General features: G+C 43.5%; 1 protein-coding gene across 1 annotated transcript; it reads left to right on the forward strand.

Moving 5' to 3' along the window:
* Positions 1-1663: 1663 nt before the first annotated feature.
* Positions 1664-20404, forward strand: LOC121545864 (serine/threonine-protein kinase receptor R3). Its single transcript, XM_041856742.2, has 11 exons — positions 1664-2395; positions 9931-10002; positions 10448-10477; positions 11290-11526; positions 13976-14169; positions 14342-14441; positions 14752-14898; positions 15468-15743; positions 16077-16274; positions 18871-19001; positions 19317-20404. The coding sequence occupies exons 2-11, from the start codon at positions 9933-9935 to the stop codon at positions 19461-19463; spliced, it is 1530 nt and encodes a 509-aa protein (XP_041712676.1). The 5' UTR covers positions 1664-2395; positions 9931-9932; the 3' UTR covers positions 19464-20404.
* Positions 20405-21301: the final 897 nt, after the last annotated feature.

Here is a 21301-nt window from a genome sequence, read left to right on the forward strand (position 1 = left end):
GAGGCCAGATTAGAACCTGTGACTAAAGAATGAGGGTGTGTTGCAAATGGTACCCTATTCCCTAATTTGTATTATTTATTTAACCTTTATTTAACTAGGCAAGTCAGTTAAGAACAAATTCTTATTTACAATGACGGCCTACCCCGTGCACAGAAAGTTTATATATATTTCCAGAACCTTTCTTGGAAAGGAATCTCCTATTCTCATCCCACATCTTTATAGCAAACCAACTGGGTAGACTGCAGTTTTGTTGTTTTTCTAATTAGATTAAGCCTTTAAAATGATTATTTCTAATCTGTTAAAATGTGTCTGCTAGACCATTTCTTTCAAAGATTGTTGAATGTCAAAGCAGATTGCCCAGACTTTCTCTCAATTCTATTGAATCCTGTCCTGTGTGGTTATTGCACAACAACAAAACAAAGAGTTTCAGTGAAGCCTGGAGAAAACAGAGACACACTGTGCTGCCCATAGAAATATAATTACATATCCTTCTATTTCTATGGTGTTGCCTGGCTCTGAAGGAATGCTGAGAACAACCCGGATCTCAACAGCTCACAGATTAATGTAGGGAAGGAAAAATACATGTTGCTGCTGATCAAAAGCAGAAGAACATTTTGCTCTCTTCCCTGAGATTGTTGATGTGAGGCCTCCCAGCTGTGTATGTAGCTGCTGTACCTAGGCCAAGTGGATAATTTAGGGACCATGAGAACAAGGAATTCACATTACTCAAATGAAGAAAAGATCTCACCCACGCTTCAGTATAATTTAGCATTCCCATAAAGGAGGCAGTCATATTTGGATAATTGTGGGAGATTAACAGTTCAGTATTAGAAAAAATGGATCCACTGGGTCTAGATAACTATATTTACTGGATATAGACCCACTGTAAGCCTTGCAAACTTCCTTTCAAATGATATTTCATGATGACCAAAGCTGGCTAAAATAGTGCAATATTCCCCTAGAGCTCTGACTGTCCTTCTGAGGAGGATGTGTGCCTAATATAGTAACAAATACAAAAATAGTATTCGTTGCTGTAACACAAGAGCCAAATGAGACCGGATACCAGTTGTAATACCATTAACAGTTAGTGTGTCATCATCCATTACTCAGTTAGATCTGCAAACGCTGAAGGGTTAGGTCCAAGGGGTAAGAGGAGGGGTAGGGAGTGAATTGGGACCGGCTGTCTCAGAGAGGTTGTGTCCCAAATGGCACCCTATTCCCTATGTAGTGTACTACATTTGACTAGAGCTCTATGGGCTCTGGTCAAAAGTGCACTGCATAGGGAATAGGGTGTCACACTGTCTCCAGTCCAGTCTCCATGGCCGGTCCATGCTTGGGCTCATAGTCAGATGAGACAGACAGTGTTAGTGATAGAAAGTATTGATTTGTTAATGATATAAAAGACAGTGAGCATCACACAAAAAACAGTACACACACACACACACAGTGTATGTTAAGGTCTAATAATGAAGTTATAATTAAAGTTCAAGAGTAAAAATGTTGTCTCTTGATGCCTAATTATGTATTTATAACATATTTACTACTGTCTATCTCTTAAACTCGCATCACTGAGAGACCCAAAGCCACGTCTGCCCTGTAATTGTAGTCTTCATATACGCCAGGCTACAAGAGGAAAAACCAGAGGAGAAAATAAGAGGTTTGCCAGCAACAGGAAAACTGCTCTGAGAGAGCACATTCCAGCCAGACCCCGTTCGAGACAATGAGGGGTGGGACACAATTTTATTTAAAATCTCTGTAGGCCTAATCTTGCTCTTGAATCAGGAACAGAGCAAATTTAGGTTGAAGGTTCCTAGGCAGCCTACGTAGGCTACTTTATCGAGATGGAGACACGGCCTGTTTGTGAACTTATTTCAAAGCGGAAGACTGACGTCTAGCCTATGTTCCAGCTCCGCTTCGTGTTTTCGGTTTATCAGTCAAAGATTTTAGACCGAGATACAGCGTCACTGCGCCGCTCTTGACGAGACAAATCTGGTAAACTTGACATAAAGGAGGGTCGCTCATTTTCCCCGTCAAGTATCTTGGATATTTAGTTTAGTCGTTCTATTGGAGCAGAACTGAAATTATTTGACATAAAGTTGAGAGGAGCGGTATTTAAGAAGTACTGAGGTTGATTCGCATCGAAACAGGAAAGGATGTGGAGAGATTTTAGGATTCAACATCTGGAACTGAATGCTTTCACCGAACTCAAAGGTTGACATATGAATGGAAGACGTATCAAATACATTCATTTTGGTTGTCTTTTAACACTTTAAAGTAGTTTAAAGATATATTTTGTTTTTAATATGGGACAAACGTGGCGCATTTCTGTGGTGATACATCATTTGGTTTCTTCGTGAAAAGCAAGAAGGTGCGCGTAAAAAGGGGAAAAAAACAGGTAAAAGTCTTAGAATATATATTTTTAATGATTTGAGTGTTATGTTCAATATTTAGTACGCTACACATTTAATCTGACATTTGTGACAGCTGTTGCCTATTCGTTTAACCTTTTGTCTAGGTGTGGATAGCTTTTTAAATAAAAAAGTAGGTAAACTTAGTTATTGCAAGTCTCTGTTAAGATTAGAATGTTGTAGGCTATGAGATACTGATGCCTAACTGACACATTTCCCACCTTGACCACATCAGAAAAGCGCCAAACCACAGCGGTGCTTATTGGATAGAAAACCTGCACGTTTCCAGTCTAGATTGTCTCCAGTTTAGCAATGACATTTCACTCCAAGACAAGGCACGGTTCAGGTTACAGAATATCTGAACATTGCAAAATGTGTGCCTAATATTGAGTCCATTCAAAGCAAAACCCAGGGCCCATATTCATAAGGCGTCTCAGAGTGGCAGTGCTGCCGATCCAAGGTCAGTTTTGCCTTTTAGATCATAATGAATAAGAGTCTATGGACAGGGGCGACTTGATCCTAGATCAGGGGCAGTATTCATAAGTCTTCTCAGAGTAGGAGTGCGGATCTAGGATCAGGTCCCCCCTTATTCATTAGGATCTAAAGTCAAAACTGTTCCTTCATCATCACTCCTACTCTGAGATGCTTTATAAATATGGGCCCAGTAGATCTTTCCCATCATTACTAGTTTATGAAGTGTTGTATGGGCTATGATGAGACATGATGTAGGCCACCTGTAGTTGAGCTGCCAGGTGTGGTTACATAGAACTGTGGGTGGAACACAACACAACAGCCATGGAAGTATGTTATGTCACTGCAAACTCTTCTCTCACTCAGGTGTGAAGGAACAAACTCTCAACACACCTCAGCCACCATGGTTCACTACAGCTGCATATCTTCAGTGTTTTAGCCTCTTTACAATTACTATATGGTTCAAGCAGAAGGCCCTATGATGAAATACAATATGAATATTCCTATAAATATTTGAATTTGCATTCATGCAAATACTGTACTTCAACTTTTGCATAAGCTGAATCCAATGACTATTGGTGATTTACACAAAAGAAATTAGGCCCTATTGTGCCGTAGCTCTAAATTTTGCAAATCCCTTGAGGTATTTTGTTTCCTTAAAAGACATGTCTTTGCCTTTTATCATTTTATCATCATTGGTTGGTTCAAGCATGGGGGTAGGGAGGGACAGCTGATCCTACCTCACATGTAAGAGAGAACACACACAATGGGTGCTTCCCAAATTGCACATTATTCCTTACATAGTGCACTACTTTTGACCAGAGTCATATGGGCCCTGGTCAAAAGTAGTTAACTAAATAGGGAATAAGGTGCCATTTGGGATGCACACAGTAATTGAAGCATATAGACAAACACTAAGCCTGGCTTTGCCATGTCTGTCTAATGCAGATACAATCAGGCATACCAGACCAGACCAGTCTCTCTCTCATCATAACATGCTCTGAGTCACAACAATCACAGGATTAAAGCTATAAAGACTTTACTAAACAACAAAGACTGTACTAAACAACAGATACTAAACATACAATCATGGCTATCTTTGGATAAACAGTGAAAGACAATAAATTTTCTGAATGATAAAGATATACAGTACATGGTCAAAAGTATATGGACACCGCTTCAAATTAGCCTAAGATCACCATGTGCATTGGCTGGAGTGGTGTAAAGCTAGCCGCCATTGGACTCTGGAGCAGTGGAAACACGTTCTCTGGAGTGATGAATCACGCTTCACCATCTGGTAGTCCGACGGACGAATCTGGGTTTGGCAGATGCCAGGAGAACCTAATTTACCCGAATGCATAGTATTAGTGCCAACTGTAAAGTTTGGTGGAGGAGGAATAATGGTCTGGGACTGTTTTTCATGGTTCGGGCTAGGCCCCTTAGTTCCAGTGAAGGGAAATCTTAACGCTACAGCATACAATTACATTCTAGATGATTCTGTGCTTCCAACTTTGTGGCAACAGTTTGGGGAAGGCCCTTTCCTGTTTCAGCATGACAATGCCCCCATGCACAAAGCGAGGTCCATACAGAAATTGTTTGTCAAGATCGGTGTGAAAGAACTTGACTGGCCTGCACAGAGCCCTGACCTCAACCCCATCAAACACCTTTGGGATTAATTGGAAGGCCTAATTGGAAGGCCTAACTGGAATGCCTAATCGCCCCACATCAGTGCCCGACCTCATTAATGCTCTTGTGGCTGAATGGAAGCAAGGCCCCGCAGCAATGTTCCAACATCTAGTGGAAAGCCTTCCCAGAAGAGTGGGTGCTGTTATTGCAGCAAAGAGGGGACCAACTCCATATTAATGCCCATGATTTTGGAATGAGATGTTCGTTGAGTAGGTGTCCACATACCTTTGCCCATGTAGTGTATCTAGATATTGTTCTGTCATCTGAGCTATACAGTCAGGTGTCTTACAAATTTACATTTACATTTACATTTACGTCATTTAGCAGACGCTCTTATCCAGAGCGACTTACAAATAGGTGCATTCACCTTATAGCCAGTGGGATAACCACTTTACAATGTTTTTTTTGGGAGGGGGTGGGGGGGGGGGGTAGAAGGATTACTTTATCCTATCCCAGGTATTCCTTATGACTTGTATATATTGTCTATATGCCATTTAGCGGACACTTTTATCCATGTAGAAGAGTAGAAGAGTTGTAGATGAGTAGAAGAGTTGTGGAAGAGTTCCTTCAGTTGTGGTAGGCAGATAGAGGCACATTGCAGGAGGTTGGAGTCAGTTTGCTGTTGCCTCTTCTACTGGTGGCTTCCCAGCTAGCACATTTGGCTCCTTGGAAGTTGTGGGAACGTACGTTTTTGGTTTCCCATTGGTACTGGGAACGAAGCCATAGGTTTCCTGACCTGTAAAACTGAACGTTTTTTAAACTTTCTGAGTTTTACTATGGTTCCCTGAAAGTTTTCCTGGGAGAGTTTTATTAATGTTCTGAGAACGGAAATTATAGGTTATTTGAAGGTAATTAAATAACGTTCTGAGAACATTCTCTAAAAGTTGTGAATGTTTTGAACGAAATGTTGAGGTTATTTGGACGTTTTTGAATAACTTCCTTAAAACATTCACTGAATGTTTCGACTTTTAATAACACTGCTAGCTTAAGTTAACTGTTTTGAACTCCAAGTACAGATAGGACACATGGAAATGCATGTGTGGCATGGCATCAGTGAGATTCAAACCGATGGTGTTCTGTTTTCTATCCATGGAATTAGTCCACTGTGCCACCAACTCATACAAAGCTGTTCATTTTAGTCTATTCAAACAGACCCCATTTCAAAGGAAACAAGCACTCATTAAAATCAGGTGTGGCCAATTAGTGGGCAAGGCAACACACCTGAACATACTTAACAAGATAGAGGATAGAGAGAGCTTTGTTGACGCTGAGAACAGAATGAATATGTTTTTAAATAACATTCTTAGAATGTTCTTTGAAGTCACTAATGCTTTCTTGTGATTTTTATGGAAAGTTTTCTTAATGTTTTGAGAACTTGACTTTAAATAGAACCATGAGTAAACGTTATGCTGAAGTACTGAAATTCCTACAGAAGAACGTTGTTTCTTAACAAATTAAATTTTAGTCATTTAGCAGACACTCTTATCCAGAGCGACTTACAGGAGCAATTAGGGTTAAGTGCCTTGCTCAAGGGCACATCGACAGATTTTTCACCTAGTAGGCTCTGGGATTAGAACCAGCGACCTTTCGGTTACTGGCACAACGCTCTTAACCACTAAGCTACCTGCCGCCCCTTAACGTTCTGAGAACATTACTTTAAATAGATTCATGCGGTAACCTGTAGGAAACGTTTTACGGAAGTACTGAAATTCCCATAGAAGAACATTGTTTCTTAACGTTCTCTGAACTATTTGAGAACATTCCCAATGTCAAACCAGTTGGAGAACGTTCCTAGAACATTACCAAAAATGTAATTAAATGTAACCATGTTTGAACTTTTAGGAAACGTTCTGTTAAAGTAATGAAATACCAAGAAAATAATGTTATTTTGTCAAGTTCTTTAAATGTGCTGAGAATGTTCCAAAGCCAAGCAACTCCTGCACCATTCCCAGAACGTTGTGGGAAGGTTGAATGCAAAAAAGTATTTATTGGGATCCCCAATTAGCCACTGCCAAGGCAGTGGCTACTCTTCCTGGGTTCCAAACAGGAAACAAAACAACAAATAAAATACATAATATACATAGTATAATATACATAATAAACATAATATACATAACACTACATAAAGTCCTGCCTCTGCCTCACGCTTAAGAAACAGGAGACGGCTCCTGCCCTATGAGCCGTTCCGGCTCGCACAAGCCAAGGCTCATGCAAGCCCACCCACCTACATAATACGATGCATAATACAATACAAAATATATAAAAATGGCTGTGTCTCTTCACAGTCCCCCGTTGTGCCGTAAGGTGTTCTTTTATCTGGTTTTTGAATCTGGTTTTATTGCTAGCTTGAGTTACCTGGGGTGGCAGAGAGTTCCATGTAGTCATGGCTCTATTTAATACTGTGCGTTTCCTAGCCTGCGTTCTGGACCTGGGGACTGTGAAGAGACCTCTGGTTGCATGTCTTGTGTTTTACCGATGAGTGTCCGAACTGTGTGCCAACTGCTTGAACAGACAGTTCGGTACCACCAAGCACTAAGAAACATATGGTTCTCAGAACGTTATGTGCTAGCTGGGTTGCCTTTCCTTCCCTTCCCCCAACCACCACAACATCTATGTAATCCAGATGGAACTGGAGATGGGACTGAGAAGTCAAAGCTTTTAAGATGAGAGGAAGAGATGACAATGGCTGTGTTTTCCCACGGGTCTGTGTGACCGCCGTGGTGTTGTGGACAGAGTGGAGACAAACAGGGGAAAACAGAGAAAGGAAGTGTGCTGTGTGTGTGACTGGCCTGCCTCTGCCTGTCTGCGATGGCTGAGGCAGATTGCTCATCTCTACCCGGATCTTATGGTAGATCTGGACTAGAGGGGGAATCAGAGACAGACAGTAGGGTTAGTGCTCCTCCGTAGAGAATAAGCCAATTCAATGGGTGGAGCTGTGTTTACAGAATGTTTGTCTTCCTAAGGGCCCATATTAAAACACTGCGGATATGTAGACTGCTACATGATACAGTGAAAAATAGGGTGCACGCATGTGCAAAAAAAGTTTATCTTGCTTACTTTAGCCGTTTTTATTCAGTTGAAGTTTCAGCTGCAGGGCCTTTCTCAAGGGATGCATGATGCAGGAAATTGTATCCTCCCTCTGCTAGTCAGTGTCAGTGTGTAATAATGCACCATGGTTTGGCTTGGAGATGTGGTACGTGGTACAGCTGCTGAGCTTAGAACCCTGATTGTGGTCTCGCGGCATTGTTCCTCATTGCCAAACCGGAACACTGTGGTGTTCTAGAACTGACATCAATGGATTCTTCTCTTAAAACGATGCTTGAGTTGAGCTGGAGCCACACAATTTGTGCAAAAAAGCAGAGTGGTAAAGATGTCTGTTTAAAGATTTAAGCTGGTTTTGCAAAGTTGTAGCCTGTTGTGGCATTGAAAAGTGTTTGTCATTATAATCACATGGACATATTAAATCTGTTCTTTTGGTATGATGATTCGACTTAATTACTTTGCTTCGGAGCCCAAGCAGCCATCAACACAATAAGAAGATGATTTCACAAACTCTGTCTGGTTGTGTTGTGTTATCATAGACATACATTCCAGTGTGTTGTGTTTATACATCATTGAGTGGTACCACAGGAGGTTGGTGACACCTTAATTGGGGAGGAAGGGCTCGTGGTAATGGCTGGAGAGGAATCAGTGGAATGGTATCAAATACATCAAACACGTGGGTTCCATGTGTTTGATGCCATTCCATTGACTCCGTTCCAGCCATTATTATGAGCCGTCCTCCCCTCAGCAGCCTCCACTGAGTGGTACATTATCTGACTCCACAGCTCTCCTGAGGATAGTAGGTGGTCTGAATCAACACAGAAAGTTGCAGCATGTATCATTTCATTTCAAGCGTTTATTGTTTGTGCAATATCTGGAAGTCAATCCGCCAAATATCCTGTAGGCAGTTTTCATTACTCAGCCGTTTCAGAAACATGACCCATGTTTTTCCATGATATCACGCAGTACATGACTTGTGAAACTACATGAGTGTCAATTTAATTATGGGAGGTGGGGGGTTATGAAATGGTGCACTCTGCACTATAGTTCCAATAAGCCTGCCTGGCTCCTTAACAACTGGTTTAACAGAGCTGTAATATTCTTTCTTTGCTGCAATGGCAGGGCACAAGCACTACTCTAAAAGATGGCCATACCCACCAATCAGAAGCCACACACCCATGGTTTGTACACCAGCATAAAGTACACACAACACCAAATGAATACTGAAACTAACCCTGTCTCATTGCCTAGAAACCCATCCTCCAGCCTCTACCCTCTCTAGCTTGCGTGACCCAGAGCAGTCAAACCTAAACAATGAGCAGGTACACACACACACACACACACACACACAATGAGCAGACCTGAGTCTCCCTCCAGGGCGCGGCTTCTCAATGGCAGGAAGCATAGCAATCAATATTTACACTGTGATCCGGGCAGCCATGGAGCCGACAGGCCTGAGTCTGGGCCTAGTTAGCTAGCTACACAGTACACACAAACACACATACACACACTCACATACACACCCACAGGGGTTTGACACACAAACACATAGGGCCGGGCAGTGCAGAGTGCTGCCTTTCCCTGACTAAGCCCTCTCTTCTATCCCACCCACCACCCACTTCAATTACAGAACAGGCAGACTGACTGGACCCTGGGCCTGGCGCTCTCTCTGTTGTTGTTTTTGACCTCATAACTTCCTCTGCTGACAGACTGGGAGTCAGTGGGAATCACTAGGGCTGTGTGGCTCCAAACTGCAGCTGGGGCTGATGTTGTCATGCTAATGTTAGCTGGAAACCAAATCGTGGACTCCATTGGGACGTTACCCAATGTTGTAGGAATGTTTGCTGGGCTGGAGCTGTGTCGATCTTGCTGCAGCTGTTTCCATTTGGTATTTTAATTGCAGAGATGCCCAGTCAGCTCAGCCACAGCAACCGGGCCTAGGTTGTCATACTCAGAGAGAGAGAGAGAGTGGGAGGACAGATTGGTAGGAGCCAAGAGAGAGAGAGATCGAGAGAGAGAGGAGAGAGAGCAGGAGAGGGAAAACGAGAGGAAACTTAGAAGTTGACATTGATTGTGAAGCTGCATAGGAGTTTATGAAACATTTTACATTTACATTTTTAGTCATTTAGCAGACGCTCTTATCCAGAGCGACTTACAGTTAGTGAGTGCATAATAATTTTTTTTCATACTGGCCCCCCGGTGGGAAACAGTGTCAGAGAGAGAACTGCGTGTCCCATATTCTTGCATCGAGTGCCTAAAGACCAATATACTGTAACAAAGCATAATCACTGCAGCTCTAATTGTTGTATTGTCTCTCTGACAGAGATGGGGGGTGCTGCAATGCTCACAGTGCTGCTGGCTGGGATGTGCCTGTGGACCTCCACAGCTCATGCAGGTAGGTCAATAAAGAATGTGGCTGTGCGTGTCCGTGGCTGTGTGTATCTTTGAGTGTGCTAGCTTACGCAATCACCAGTGTGTGTGTGTGTTGTATATCTTTGTGTTTGTGCCTGCGTTTGTGTGTATCTGAGCGTGAGCGAGTGAGTTGCTGCTGGGGAATCAGCTAGGTGCCGATGCGTGTGTAGATGAGAAGTGCTCGTTGTCGTACGGTAGTGAAACAATAGAGCAGAGGAAGTCTGTGTCTTCCTGCTGTGCCTGGGTGAGTGCTGCTGCTGCGGCCCCTGACCTGTAGGCCTCAGGGAGAAAGCGAGAGAGAGAGAAACCCTTCAGTCCCTCAGTGACCACTTCCTCACCTCTCTGGTCTCCACTGAGGCCTCTATACAGTCCAAGGCAGGCCCACCAGACCTGCCCTTTCTCTCACCGCTGTCTTTTATATTTTGCAGATCGGTCATCTTTGGGATCACCATCAGATGGTAAGCTTGTTTCTGTGTTATAAGTCCTCAGTGTGTCACACTCCTGATGGAAACAAAGTTGGCAAAAAATAACACTAGCACTTACGTTAACATAATCACTGGCGACACACTGGTGCTGTGATGGAAAAGGGCACTATAGAGAGAGATTGTGTGTGTCCAATCAAATCCAAGTAAATTTGTCACATGACAGAATACAACAGGTGCAAACCATCCAGCTAAACGCTTACTTACAAGGTCTTCCTCAACAATGCAGAGTTCAATGTCATAGGTACGAATTAGATACTCCAGAATAGGATCTTTAAAAAAGCACGGAAACAAAACTAGGTCAGATAAACATTTAAACACAAGAAATAAAACACAAAAATGCAAGCTACTGTATATACAAGGCTAGTACCAGTACCATATCAATGTGCAGAGATACGGTGGAAGTTGAGGTAATATGTACATGTAGGCAGGGGATAAAAAGGGACTGGGTAGCAGGATATATAAAAATAAATGTGTGTGTGCGAGCATATGTGGCGTCAGTATGTATGTGCGTGTGTATGTGTGTGTGTGTAGACCTGAGAGTGTGCAAAGAGTCAGTGCAGATAGTTCGTGGATGAGGGTGAGCAGCCATCGGTTAGCTGTTCAACAATCTTATTGCTTGGAGATAGAAGCTATCTCGGAGCCTTTTGGTCCGTGACTTGATGCTCCGGTAGCGTTTGCTAGACAGTAGTGTAGAGAACAGTCCATGTCGGCTGAAGTCTGTGTGTGTCTGTGTGTTTGTGTATATACGTACACAGCTCACACACTCACTGGTTCCCTCTCTCCAGGCCCTGATGACAGCACCAACCTGCTGTGTACATGTGAAAACAAGAAGGGGACATGTTTGAACGGCACCTGCAGGGGTGACTACTGCTTCTACACCAAGGTGCATGGCAGAGAGGAGAAGGGCTGTTTCCAGAGGGACCACCACAAGGAACAGTGCTACACCAACTTCCAGGGACTGTACGTCCACTGCTGCTCCAATAACTTTTGTAACGTCAACAGCACCGCTCCCCCAGACCCAGGTTAGAGCACTGCAACTTCTCTAGAACCTCCTTTCAAACAGTCTAGAACCCCCTATCATATCTGGGCCTTGAGGTTCGCTGATTTTCATCCTTCCCCTCTAATCAGGTAAGGATTCAGACCTCAGTCATACAGGCTTCTAATGGAAACTCAGTGTCTGATGTCCCCCTGGTGGCTGACAGGGGTAATGCCATGTGTTAATTAAGTGATAATGCCCGAGAAGCCAGTGTTTGGAAAAAGGGCGCCATTAAAGGAGTAATTACTGGGGTAGCAGTAAATGTAAAAGTTGACCAACTGAAGGGGAAGATTTCTGGTGTTTGTGATGCTCGTCGTTTGGTGCGACGCAAACAGGGTGGCGAGAGTGGGGAAACAGAAGAGTCATTGTCTGTTCTTTTGAGTTTTGAAGTTGAGTCTTTGCCTGACAAAGTGAAGTTAGGATATATAAGTTATCCTGTACGAGCTTATGTGCCGAATATATTACGATGTTACAGGTGTCAAACTTATGGGCATGTGGCAGCAGTGTGTAGGAGGGAGGTTCCAAGGTGTGAGAAGTGTGCAGAAGGGCATGAGACAAAGGAATGTGTAGCATTGGGGAAAGTAGTGGTATGTGCTAATTGTAGGGGTGCCCATGGGGCTGGGGATCAGAAATGTCCCGTGCGAGAGAGGCAGGTTGAGGTTTCCAGGGTAAGAGTAGTGAAGAAGTTGTCATATGCTGAGGCAGTGAAGAAAGTAGAGGAAGATGGTTCAAAGGGGGAAGAGTGGTGAGAGTAGTAGATATGTACCAGTACAGAGGGATAGGCCAACAAGTGATATATGTTTCAGTAAGATTGGATTTTTAGCATTTATAGCAATGGTTATTCATTGTACTGTAGGGATGGAACGTAAGTCGAAGAAAATTGAGGTTGTGGTGGCAGCTGCAGAGAGGTTTTTGGGTGTGCGAGACTTGACATCAGAAGAGTTACAGGGAGTGTTAAGTGGTGATGTCCCATCATTTCAGGTTGAGGGCATGAGGTAGGAATGAATATATTTAAATAGTGGAGTAGGGTGGTGTTAATTATTAATAATATTTTTGAATTTGTGAGTGTAGTGTTAGATGGTAGGGAATTCTTTATTAAATTTTTCAAGCAAGTCTAGTAGGTGGTGGTAATGCAACAAATTGGATGCCAACCGCCGTTAAACCTCATCGAAGAAGAAGAAGAAGAAGAAGAAGAAGAAGAAGGTGTTTGGAGGATATATTGGCACTGGTGTATTATCACTTTTATACAAGGGGTTACCAACATATTCAAATAATGATTGACATATTTTCATTAAAAACATTATTTTTATGAATTTATTTATACTATTTCATCCTTCCACAATATATAGTCCCGACTCAAATCTAGGGTTGCTACCCAAGCTGGCTGGTAGTTCGTTCTAACGTTTCGGTTGCCAGAAACGCGACCCAGTCGTTGTCTTTTTGTTCTGTATCTATGGACGCGACCCAGTCGTTCGTTCTAAATGTTCCATTGCAATACTGGCTGGCAACATTCTTATCCCTTGCTTGCTAGCTAGACAACTACGGCTAACTTAGTCACGTCAAAAAGTGCAACCAGAATAACAGAAAAGTAGCTGCATTTGCATTTGTTTAAGCTGTTTTCTAGTGACATTTATTTGGCTTCATCCATAACAATGGGCGCAATTACGCCTGGCATAGAGAATGTGCTCACTCGTCAGGACACTGTTGTTCAGAGGAGCTAGCCAACAACACAGCTAACACAATCACTTCAAACTGAAGCTGGAAAGACTGCAAACTAGCTGCACTTCGTTCCGTTTGACCTTTTTTCAATTGACATTTCTTTGTATATATCCATAAAAATAATGCCAGCTGATTCATGATTTCGACTGGCTGAGAAACGCTGCCTGTCTGTCTTGTCCCAACTCCCAACACCTTCATTACTATAGGACAGCTGGAGATCGAATTTGAATATTGAATGTCAGAGAGACAAGACAGCAAGGTGTATACAAATCTCTGCTGTTGAAAACTAAATGTTAGTCTAAAAGGAATGAGATCATGTCTAGATGCATTTTATAGTGGAGATCAAGTTTATAAATTGCTTGGCTGGGCTGATGAGACAGTGGATTGCGCAGTCAGATGGAAAGGAGTAGAAACTTCATAGATTTAGCTGGTGTAATAGACACCGGCTGGAATGCGGTTTTAACCAATTAGCATTCAGGATTAGACCCACCCGTTGTATAATAATAAGATACTGTATGTCAACAGGCATGTTTAATCCATATGACCAACTTTCTTTTTATACTACATCAACTTTTCTGGAGTAACATCATCTCTATCATATCTGGTTGGAGGTCCTGACCAGTTTGAATACCCCTGTGGTCAGCTTAAATCAAAGTCTGTCTTTGTACTGCTATTCCCTCTTACCTGTATGACTGTGTGTGTCCACTGTCCATTAGTTGAGCCTACAAGTGAGGACAGTGTGATTCTGCTGGTGGCAGTCCCTCTGCTGGTGTTGCTGATCCTGTCCGTGGCTGTGTGTGGCCTGGTGCTGTGGCTACGCTCCAGACGACAGCACCACAGGCTGGGCTACAGAGAGGACCGTGACGTCTCCATGCTCAAGGTGCCCAGTGGGGCAGACCCTACCTACGGGGTAAGAATGGAATTTCATGAAATTGAATTGCACAGGAGGAAATAATGTCATAGAATCACTACCAAGCTCACAGGCACTTTAGCGATAATATTGTTATTTATATAATGAAATTGCAATATGAAAACCAGTGCCGGATGGCTGTGATCCTTGACATGTGTGACTCTCTGTGTAGGAAATCTTTGATGAGTTCTGTACCTCAGGCAGTGGGACTGGCCTGCCATACCTGGTACAGAGGACCATGGCTCGGCAGATCTCTCTGGTCGAGTGTGTCGGTGAGACATCCCCTCCACTTATTCACTCCCTCCTTTTCTATCAGTCTGACTCTCTCTGTCAGTCTCTCATTCATCCATAGCTGCAGTGCTATACAGACCCTGTGAACTCACTCACTCATTTACCAGTGTCTCATGGACCTTCTAAAAAACAGGGTCATCTCAAGGCCTACTAGCCTTGCGTTGCCAGACACAATGGCTGGAGGCGAGGCTATACTAATGTGAACAGATCAATACACCAATCCTCTCCATAGCTGTTATTATGTCTGATGAGAACTTTGTGTGTGTCTGTGCTCTGTCCCTCTATCCCCAGGTAAGGGCCGGTATGGAGAGGTGTGGAGGGGCACCTGGATGGGAGAGAGTGTTGCAGTGAAGATCTTCTCCTCTAGAGACGAACAGTCATGGTTCAGAGAGACAGAGATCTACAACACTGTACAGCTCAGACACGACAACATCCTGGGTGAGTCGACATAACCTATAATCCATGTTGTACAACAAGACAAAAACAGTTGTCTCATGATACTATGGTTTTGGACTGGACTAATTGCTTGCACTAAGCTGGAGTATACAGATATGTGTATCAAGTACAATTAATGTATTTCTTTATATATTGTGACTGGAAAAATGCACTGCGCTAACCCAATGCGCACTTATCAAGAGTTAATCAGCCGCGTGCGATTTTTTCTCGAGCGGATGGTCAGGAGCCGGAACATAATTACAAATAATTAGTAGACTGCAAATTGACCACAATAAGCCCAAACAGAACAGCCTAAAACAATCATTTCAAACCTTCCTTACATTTATATATAATCACGTATCTCTATTATGTGTGAGAATACTTGGGAACAGATTTACAAAATTAAAATAACTTGGAGCGGATTTCCTGATGTTTTTACAGTCTTTCATGTCCAACCATGAAAAACTAAGTATAATAAAACCACCAACCACGTTGGTGAAACCATGGTCTACTGTATCACTCAATTCCTACCAACACTAATACAATATCTCATAGTTAACATGCTTCCCCAGGCTTCATAGCATCTGACATGACGTCTAAGAACTCCAGCACCCAGCTGTGGCTGATCACCCACTTCCATGAGCTGGGTAGTCTCTATGACTTCCTCCAGTACAGCAGCCTGGACACAGAGGGCTGCCTAAGGATGTGCCTGTCTGTAGCCTGCGGCTTGGTCCACCTCCACACGGAGATCCTCAGCTGCCAGGGCAAGCCCGCTATCGCCCACCGAGACCTGAAGAGCCGAAACATCCTCGTCAAGAGGAACGGACAGTGCTGCATCGCCGACCTGGGTAAGAACAGGAGGTGGGAGGGGAGGAAAGGGATGAAGGAATGAGAGCAGAAGGAGAGAGCGCTAGGGTGCTAGGAATGGACAGAGAAAGGAGGGGGGCAAAGTCCATTCTCTGAATTGCTGCTGCCTGTTTATGATACGCCTGGAGAGACCACATAGACAGCATTCATTACTTTTTCCTGTGTTCCTGGGTTGTGTTCCGTATGGCACACTGTAGAAAAAACATGTTAGAAAAATCTGTGTTATTATTGTACAAATTCAGGTATGACCTCCCTGTTTGACTCTGTTTAAAAATGTTTTCTCCCTACCGATCATGACCCTGTTGTGTCTCCAGGCCTGGCTGTGATGCATTCTCAGACCAGTGATTACCTGGACGTGGGGAACAACCCCAGGGTGGGCACCAAGCGCTACATGGCACCGGAGGTTCTGGACGAGAGCATCCGCATGGACATCTTTGAGTCGTACAAGCAGACAGACATTTGGGCCCTGGGCCTGGTTCTCTGGGAGATTTCCAGAAGGACCATTGTCAATGGTAACGACACGCACACACGCAACTAGGAGGTCAACAAAACACTCTATCATCTTTATTTGAAACATGTACTGTGGTCCAGTTGGTAAGATCATGGTGCTGGTAACGTCAAGGTCGTGGGTTCAATTCTCGCAGGGATCACATACACTTACAAAAAATGTGCTGTACTCACTGTACTGTACATTGGATAATATGAACCCACATACTGTATGAACCCAATCTAACCAAAGGGATATGGAATATGTTTCTCATGATTGAACAAGTAAATACACTTACACTCATACTATACCATCTACTTAAGCAAATGGTATTGAAAATACATTTTATACAGTCTTAGTACTACACCCAGTACTATTGGATATCTAGAATCTGTAGAGTGCAGGAGGGGGTGAGCCCATATCTTTCATCACTACAATGTTGTTCTATCTGGGAGTCTGTGTTTGTAGCTGCGTCTGTTTCTGTCTCTATCCTCTCCCATGATTAGCCCTCTAGTAATTATAAACACTCTTATCTAGTGTCAGCACTCTCCCACCTCACATAGTCCAGATGCTCTCCCTCTCTCTAACACACATGCGTACACACACATGGTCGCACGCACACACACATTCACAGATGCGCACGCACACAAACAGGCGCGCACGGTCGCACGCACACACAGCCAGACCTCCCAGAACAATACACTCTCTGTCCAGGGATTCAGTATCTCTATGCTCTCTTTTTAGTCCAACATATAGCCCAACACTCCTATTCTCAAGTTCAGTGTACTATTTCAGTCCTGAATGAAGTGAAACATGTACAGTGGGGGAAAAACGTATTTAGTCAGCCACCAATTGTGCAAGTTCTCCCACTTAAAAAGATGAGAGAGGCCTGTAATTTTCATCATAGGTACACGTCAACTATGACAGACAAAATGAGAGAAAAAAAATCCAGAAAATCACATTGTAGGATTTTTAATGAATTTATTTGCAAATTATGGTGGAAAATAAGTATTTGGTCAATAACAAAAGTTTCTCAATACTTTGTTATATACCCTTTGTTGGCAATGACACAGGTCAAACGTTTTCTGTAAGTCTTCACAAGGTTTTCACACACTGTTGCTGGTATTTTGGCCCATTCCTCCATGCAGATCTCCTCTAGAGCAGTGATGTTTTGGGGCTGTCGCTGGGCAACACGGACTTTCAACTCCCTCCAAAGATTTTCTATGGGGTTGAGATCTGGAGACTGGCTAGGCCACTCCAGGACCTTGAAATGCTTCTTACGAAGCCACTCCTTCGTTGCCCGGGCGGTGTGTTTGGGATCATTGTCATGCTGAAAGACCCAGCCACGTTTCATCTTCAATGCCCTTGCTGATGGAAGGAGGTTTTCACTTAAAATCTCACGATACATGGCCCCATTCATTCTTTCCTTTACACGGATCAGTCGTCCTGGTCCCTTTGCAGAAAAACAGCCCCAAAGCATGATGTTTCCACCCCATGCTTCACAGTAGGTATGGTGTTCTTTGGATGCAACTCAGCATTCTTTGTCCTCCAAACACGACAAGTTGAGTTTTTACCAAATAGTTATATTTTGGTTTCATCTGACCATATGACATTCTCCCAATCCTCTTCTGGATCATCCAAATGCACTCTAGCAAACTTCAGACGGGCCTGGACATGTACTGGCTTAAGCAGGGGGACACGTCTGGCACTGCAGGATTTGAGTCCCTGGCGGCGTAGTGTGTTACTGATGGTAGGCTTTGTTTGAGATCTTGCGTGGAGCCCCAGATCGAGGGAGATTATCAGTGGTCTTGTATGTCTTCCATTTCCTAATAATTGCTCCCACAGTTGATTTCTTCAAACCAAGCTGCTTACCTATTGCAGATTCAGTCATCCCAGCCTGGTGCAGGTCTACAATTTTGTTTCTGGTGTCCTTTGACAGCTCTTTGGTCTTGGCCATAGTGGAGTTTGGAGTGTGACTGTTTGAGGTTGTGGACAGGTGTCTTTTATACTGATAACAAGTTCAAACAGGTGCCATTAATACAGGTAACGAGTGGAGGACAGAGGAGCCTCTTAAAGAATAAGTTACAGGTCTGTAAGAGCCAGAAATCTTGCTTTGTAGGTGACCAAATACTTATTTTCCACCAAAATGTGCAAATAAATTCATTAAAAATCCTACAATGTGATCTTCTGGATTTTTTTTCTCATTTTGTCTGTCATAGTGCACGTGTACCTATGATGAAAATTACAGGCCTGTCTCATCTTTTTAAGTGGGAGAACTTGCACAATTGGTGGCTGACTAAATACTTTTTTCCCCCACTGTATACTGTATGTATATTAAGCCAATGTATACAATCCAAATCGAATATAATCTGAGAGAAGATAAACACTCTATCTTTGATGTAGTCTTCTCCTTTCTGTGTCTTGAAATTGAGAATTGTATTTCAATGTCACTGAGTGTCATGATGTCTGTAGTGTTCCCACCAAACCCTCCCCACCTCAATCATCATTACATAAGATATTATGTTGGCTGACTCCTTTTACTTGGAATGAAGACACAGACATACTGGTACTGACTGTATATGTAACATGTATTCATAATGTGCGATTGTGTGTTGTTCCAGGGATAGTGGAAGAGTACCGGCCACCCTTCTTTGACATGGTGCCCTCTGACCCCAGCTTTGAGGAGATGAAGAAGGTGGTGTGTGTAGACCATCAGAGACCCATTCTGCACAACAGACTGCACTCACACCCGGTGAGAGAAACACACACAGGCATTTGTTTGGGGTGACTTGTAAAGCTCTTGCAGCTCTTGTCTTATGGTCTCTCTCTCTCTCTCTCTCTCTCTCTCTCTCTCTCTCTCTCTCTCTCTCTCTCTCTCTCTCTCTCTCTCTCTCTCTCTCTCTCTCTCTCTCTCTCTCTCTCTCTCTCTCTCTCTCTCTCTCTCTCTCTCTCTCTCTCTCTCTCTCTCTCTCTCTCTCTCTCTCTCTCTCTCTCTCTCTCTCTCTCTCTCTCTCTCTCTCTCTCTCTCTCTCTCTCTCTCTCTCTCTCTCTCTCTGTGTGTGTACAGATCCTGGCTTCCATTGCCAAGGTAATGAAGGAGTGTTGGTTCCAGAGCCCCCCAGCCCGCCTCACAGCTCTCCGTGTCAGAAAGACTCTCTCCAAGCTAGACCAGGACCATGGCTACCCCACAGAGAAACTCAAAATGGACCTGTAGGCCTCAACACCAAACTACAAGCAGGATGTCTAGACCTAACATAAGACTACAACCAGCACACCAAAAGTAGGGCTTATAGTCTTGTATAGAGACTATCTATATCCTCTCCTACTACTTAAGACTCTGTGTCCTATATATCTAGTGCTTCTTCCTAAAAGCCCCCACCAACCTTGAGTATACTGCCTGGATCATTTAATCAGGAATACAATAGAAAAATGTAATGTATTGGCTTTGTCATATTTATCTGCTGAGATCTGGAATGGGAAGCATAGGAATAGACATATAAGGACTTGGACTTTGATTTTTCTATGGACATAACCATTTGCCAGGAACTGCCTGATTACTCCTGTTGAAGAGTTCACTGACTTACGGACTTCCATAGAACATGGACATTGTCCTCTCCTAGGGGCCCACCGGATTGAGAGATCTTAGAGTTTGGTGGATGTGGGCCTTGTACTGTGATGCTTTAGGAATGGATGTCTCACCGTTGGATCACTGAGGCCTTGTGGTCATACAGTGAGATCATTTCAAGCGGCCGTTCATGTCTTGCTAGTTTCTTATTTGTTTCGATGCACTATACATAATCTATACATATTGATTTATTTTGTATTTCCTGAAAACCTTTTCAGCTATACCATATAAAGTACCCTGGTAGTGCTCCCATTACTACAATCTGTTACTCATGATCATATTGTAAGCACAGAGCTAATAAATCAGTTGTATCTATTCTAACAATAGAATAATGTACCTTTCACCGGCATTGGATTTATTGTAAAAGCTGTTTAAAGTTAAAGTACTTCTATATTTTATGATGTTGATTATATACATGTATTTCTTATTTGTTTTTATCTGAAATTATATCTGCAATACTTTCAGCACAGAATTACCATCATTATCATCACTACCATTCAACAATATTTAAAAGGGAAATAAAAAACTGTAACGAACCCTGCATCCTGAGTCGGTTCCTGTCGGTGTTGTCAGTTTTTCTGTTCGGGATCTCCTGTTTCCCGAGGGTTCTGGAACGCTCCCTGCCTGGTTGCCGGGCGACATTGCTAGGCGGGAGTTCTCATGATTTACCACACCTGCATCCCATCAGCAATCTGCACACCTGGTCCTGATCATCACCCTTTTTAGGCGCTGACCTGACATCCATTCCCTGCCGGATCGTTAGCCATGAACAGTAGGTTTACCAGAGTATCAGTCTTAGAGCTTCTAGCGTTAGTTTTGTTGTTTTGCACCTTGTTGGTTTGTTGTTTACTTACCTCCGTTTTGTTCCATCTGCAGTCACTCGTCCGGAACCTTCATCCAACCTCTGCCTGGTGGTCGGCGGCTGCCGAGCCATGATTGGATCAACCACTGCACCCCCAACAACTAATCAACGCCGCCCGCTCTGTTCCCTGGATTATTCAGCATCACTCTTGAATTTGTAAATAAACACTCACCTTCGTTTCAACTTACCTTGTCCTGGTCTGCTTCTGGGTTCTGGCTTTGTAACTCGTGACAGAACGATCCGGCCAGTAATGAACCCAGCGGACCTGGACTCTGTTCGCCATGCCATTTCCCATCAGGAGAAGATGTTGGGACAACATAGCACGGCACTACAGGAGATAGCGTTGTCAGTTCGGAACCTTTCCACCGGGCTGACGGAGATCCAGGCCCAGCTCAGTTTGCCGGTGGAGAATCCACTACCGGTTTCACCCATCTCGCCTGCCACTTCTGGAGCTGTGTCCGTCCATGAGCCCAAGGTTCCGACGCCGGATAAATATGAGGGAGAGCTGGGAAGATGCCGTTCTTTCCTTATGCAGTGTGGCTTAGTTTTCGATCTACAGCCCAAC

Source organism: Coregonus clupeaformis, chromosome 30 (genome assembly GCF_020615455.1).
Source record: "Coregonus clupeaformis isolate EN_2021a chromosome 30, ASM2061545v1, whole genome shotgun sequence".
Lineage (NCBI taxonomy): Eukaryota > Metazoa > Chordata > Actinopteri > Salmoniformes > Salmonidae > Coregonus > Coregonus clupeaformis.

Coding starts and splice junctions, on each gene's coding strand:
- LOC121545864 (XM_041856742.2), top strand. CDS start 9,933: ATGGGGGGTGCTGCAATGCTCACAGTGCTGCTGGCTGGGATGTGCCTG. Junction 14,442..14,751: donor CTCTCTGGTCGAGTGTGTCG/GTGAGACATCCC, acceptor CTCTATCCCCAG/GTAAGGGCCGGTATGGAGAG. Junction 14,899..15,467: donor CAGACACGACAACATCCTGG/GTGAGTCGACAT, acceptor ATGCTTCCCCAG/GCTTCATAGCATCTGACATG.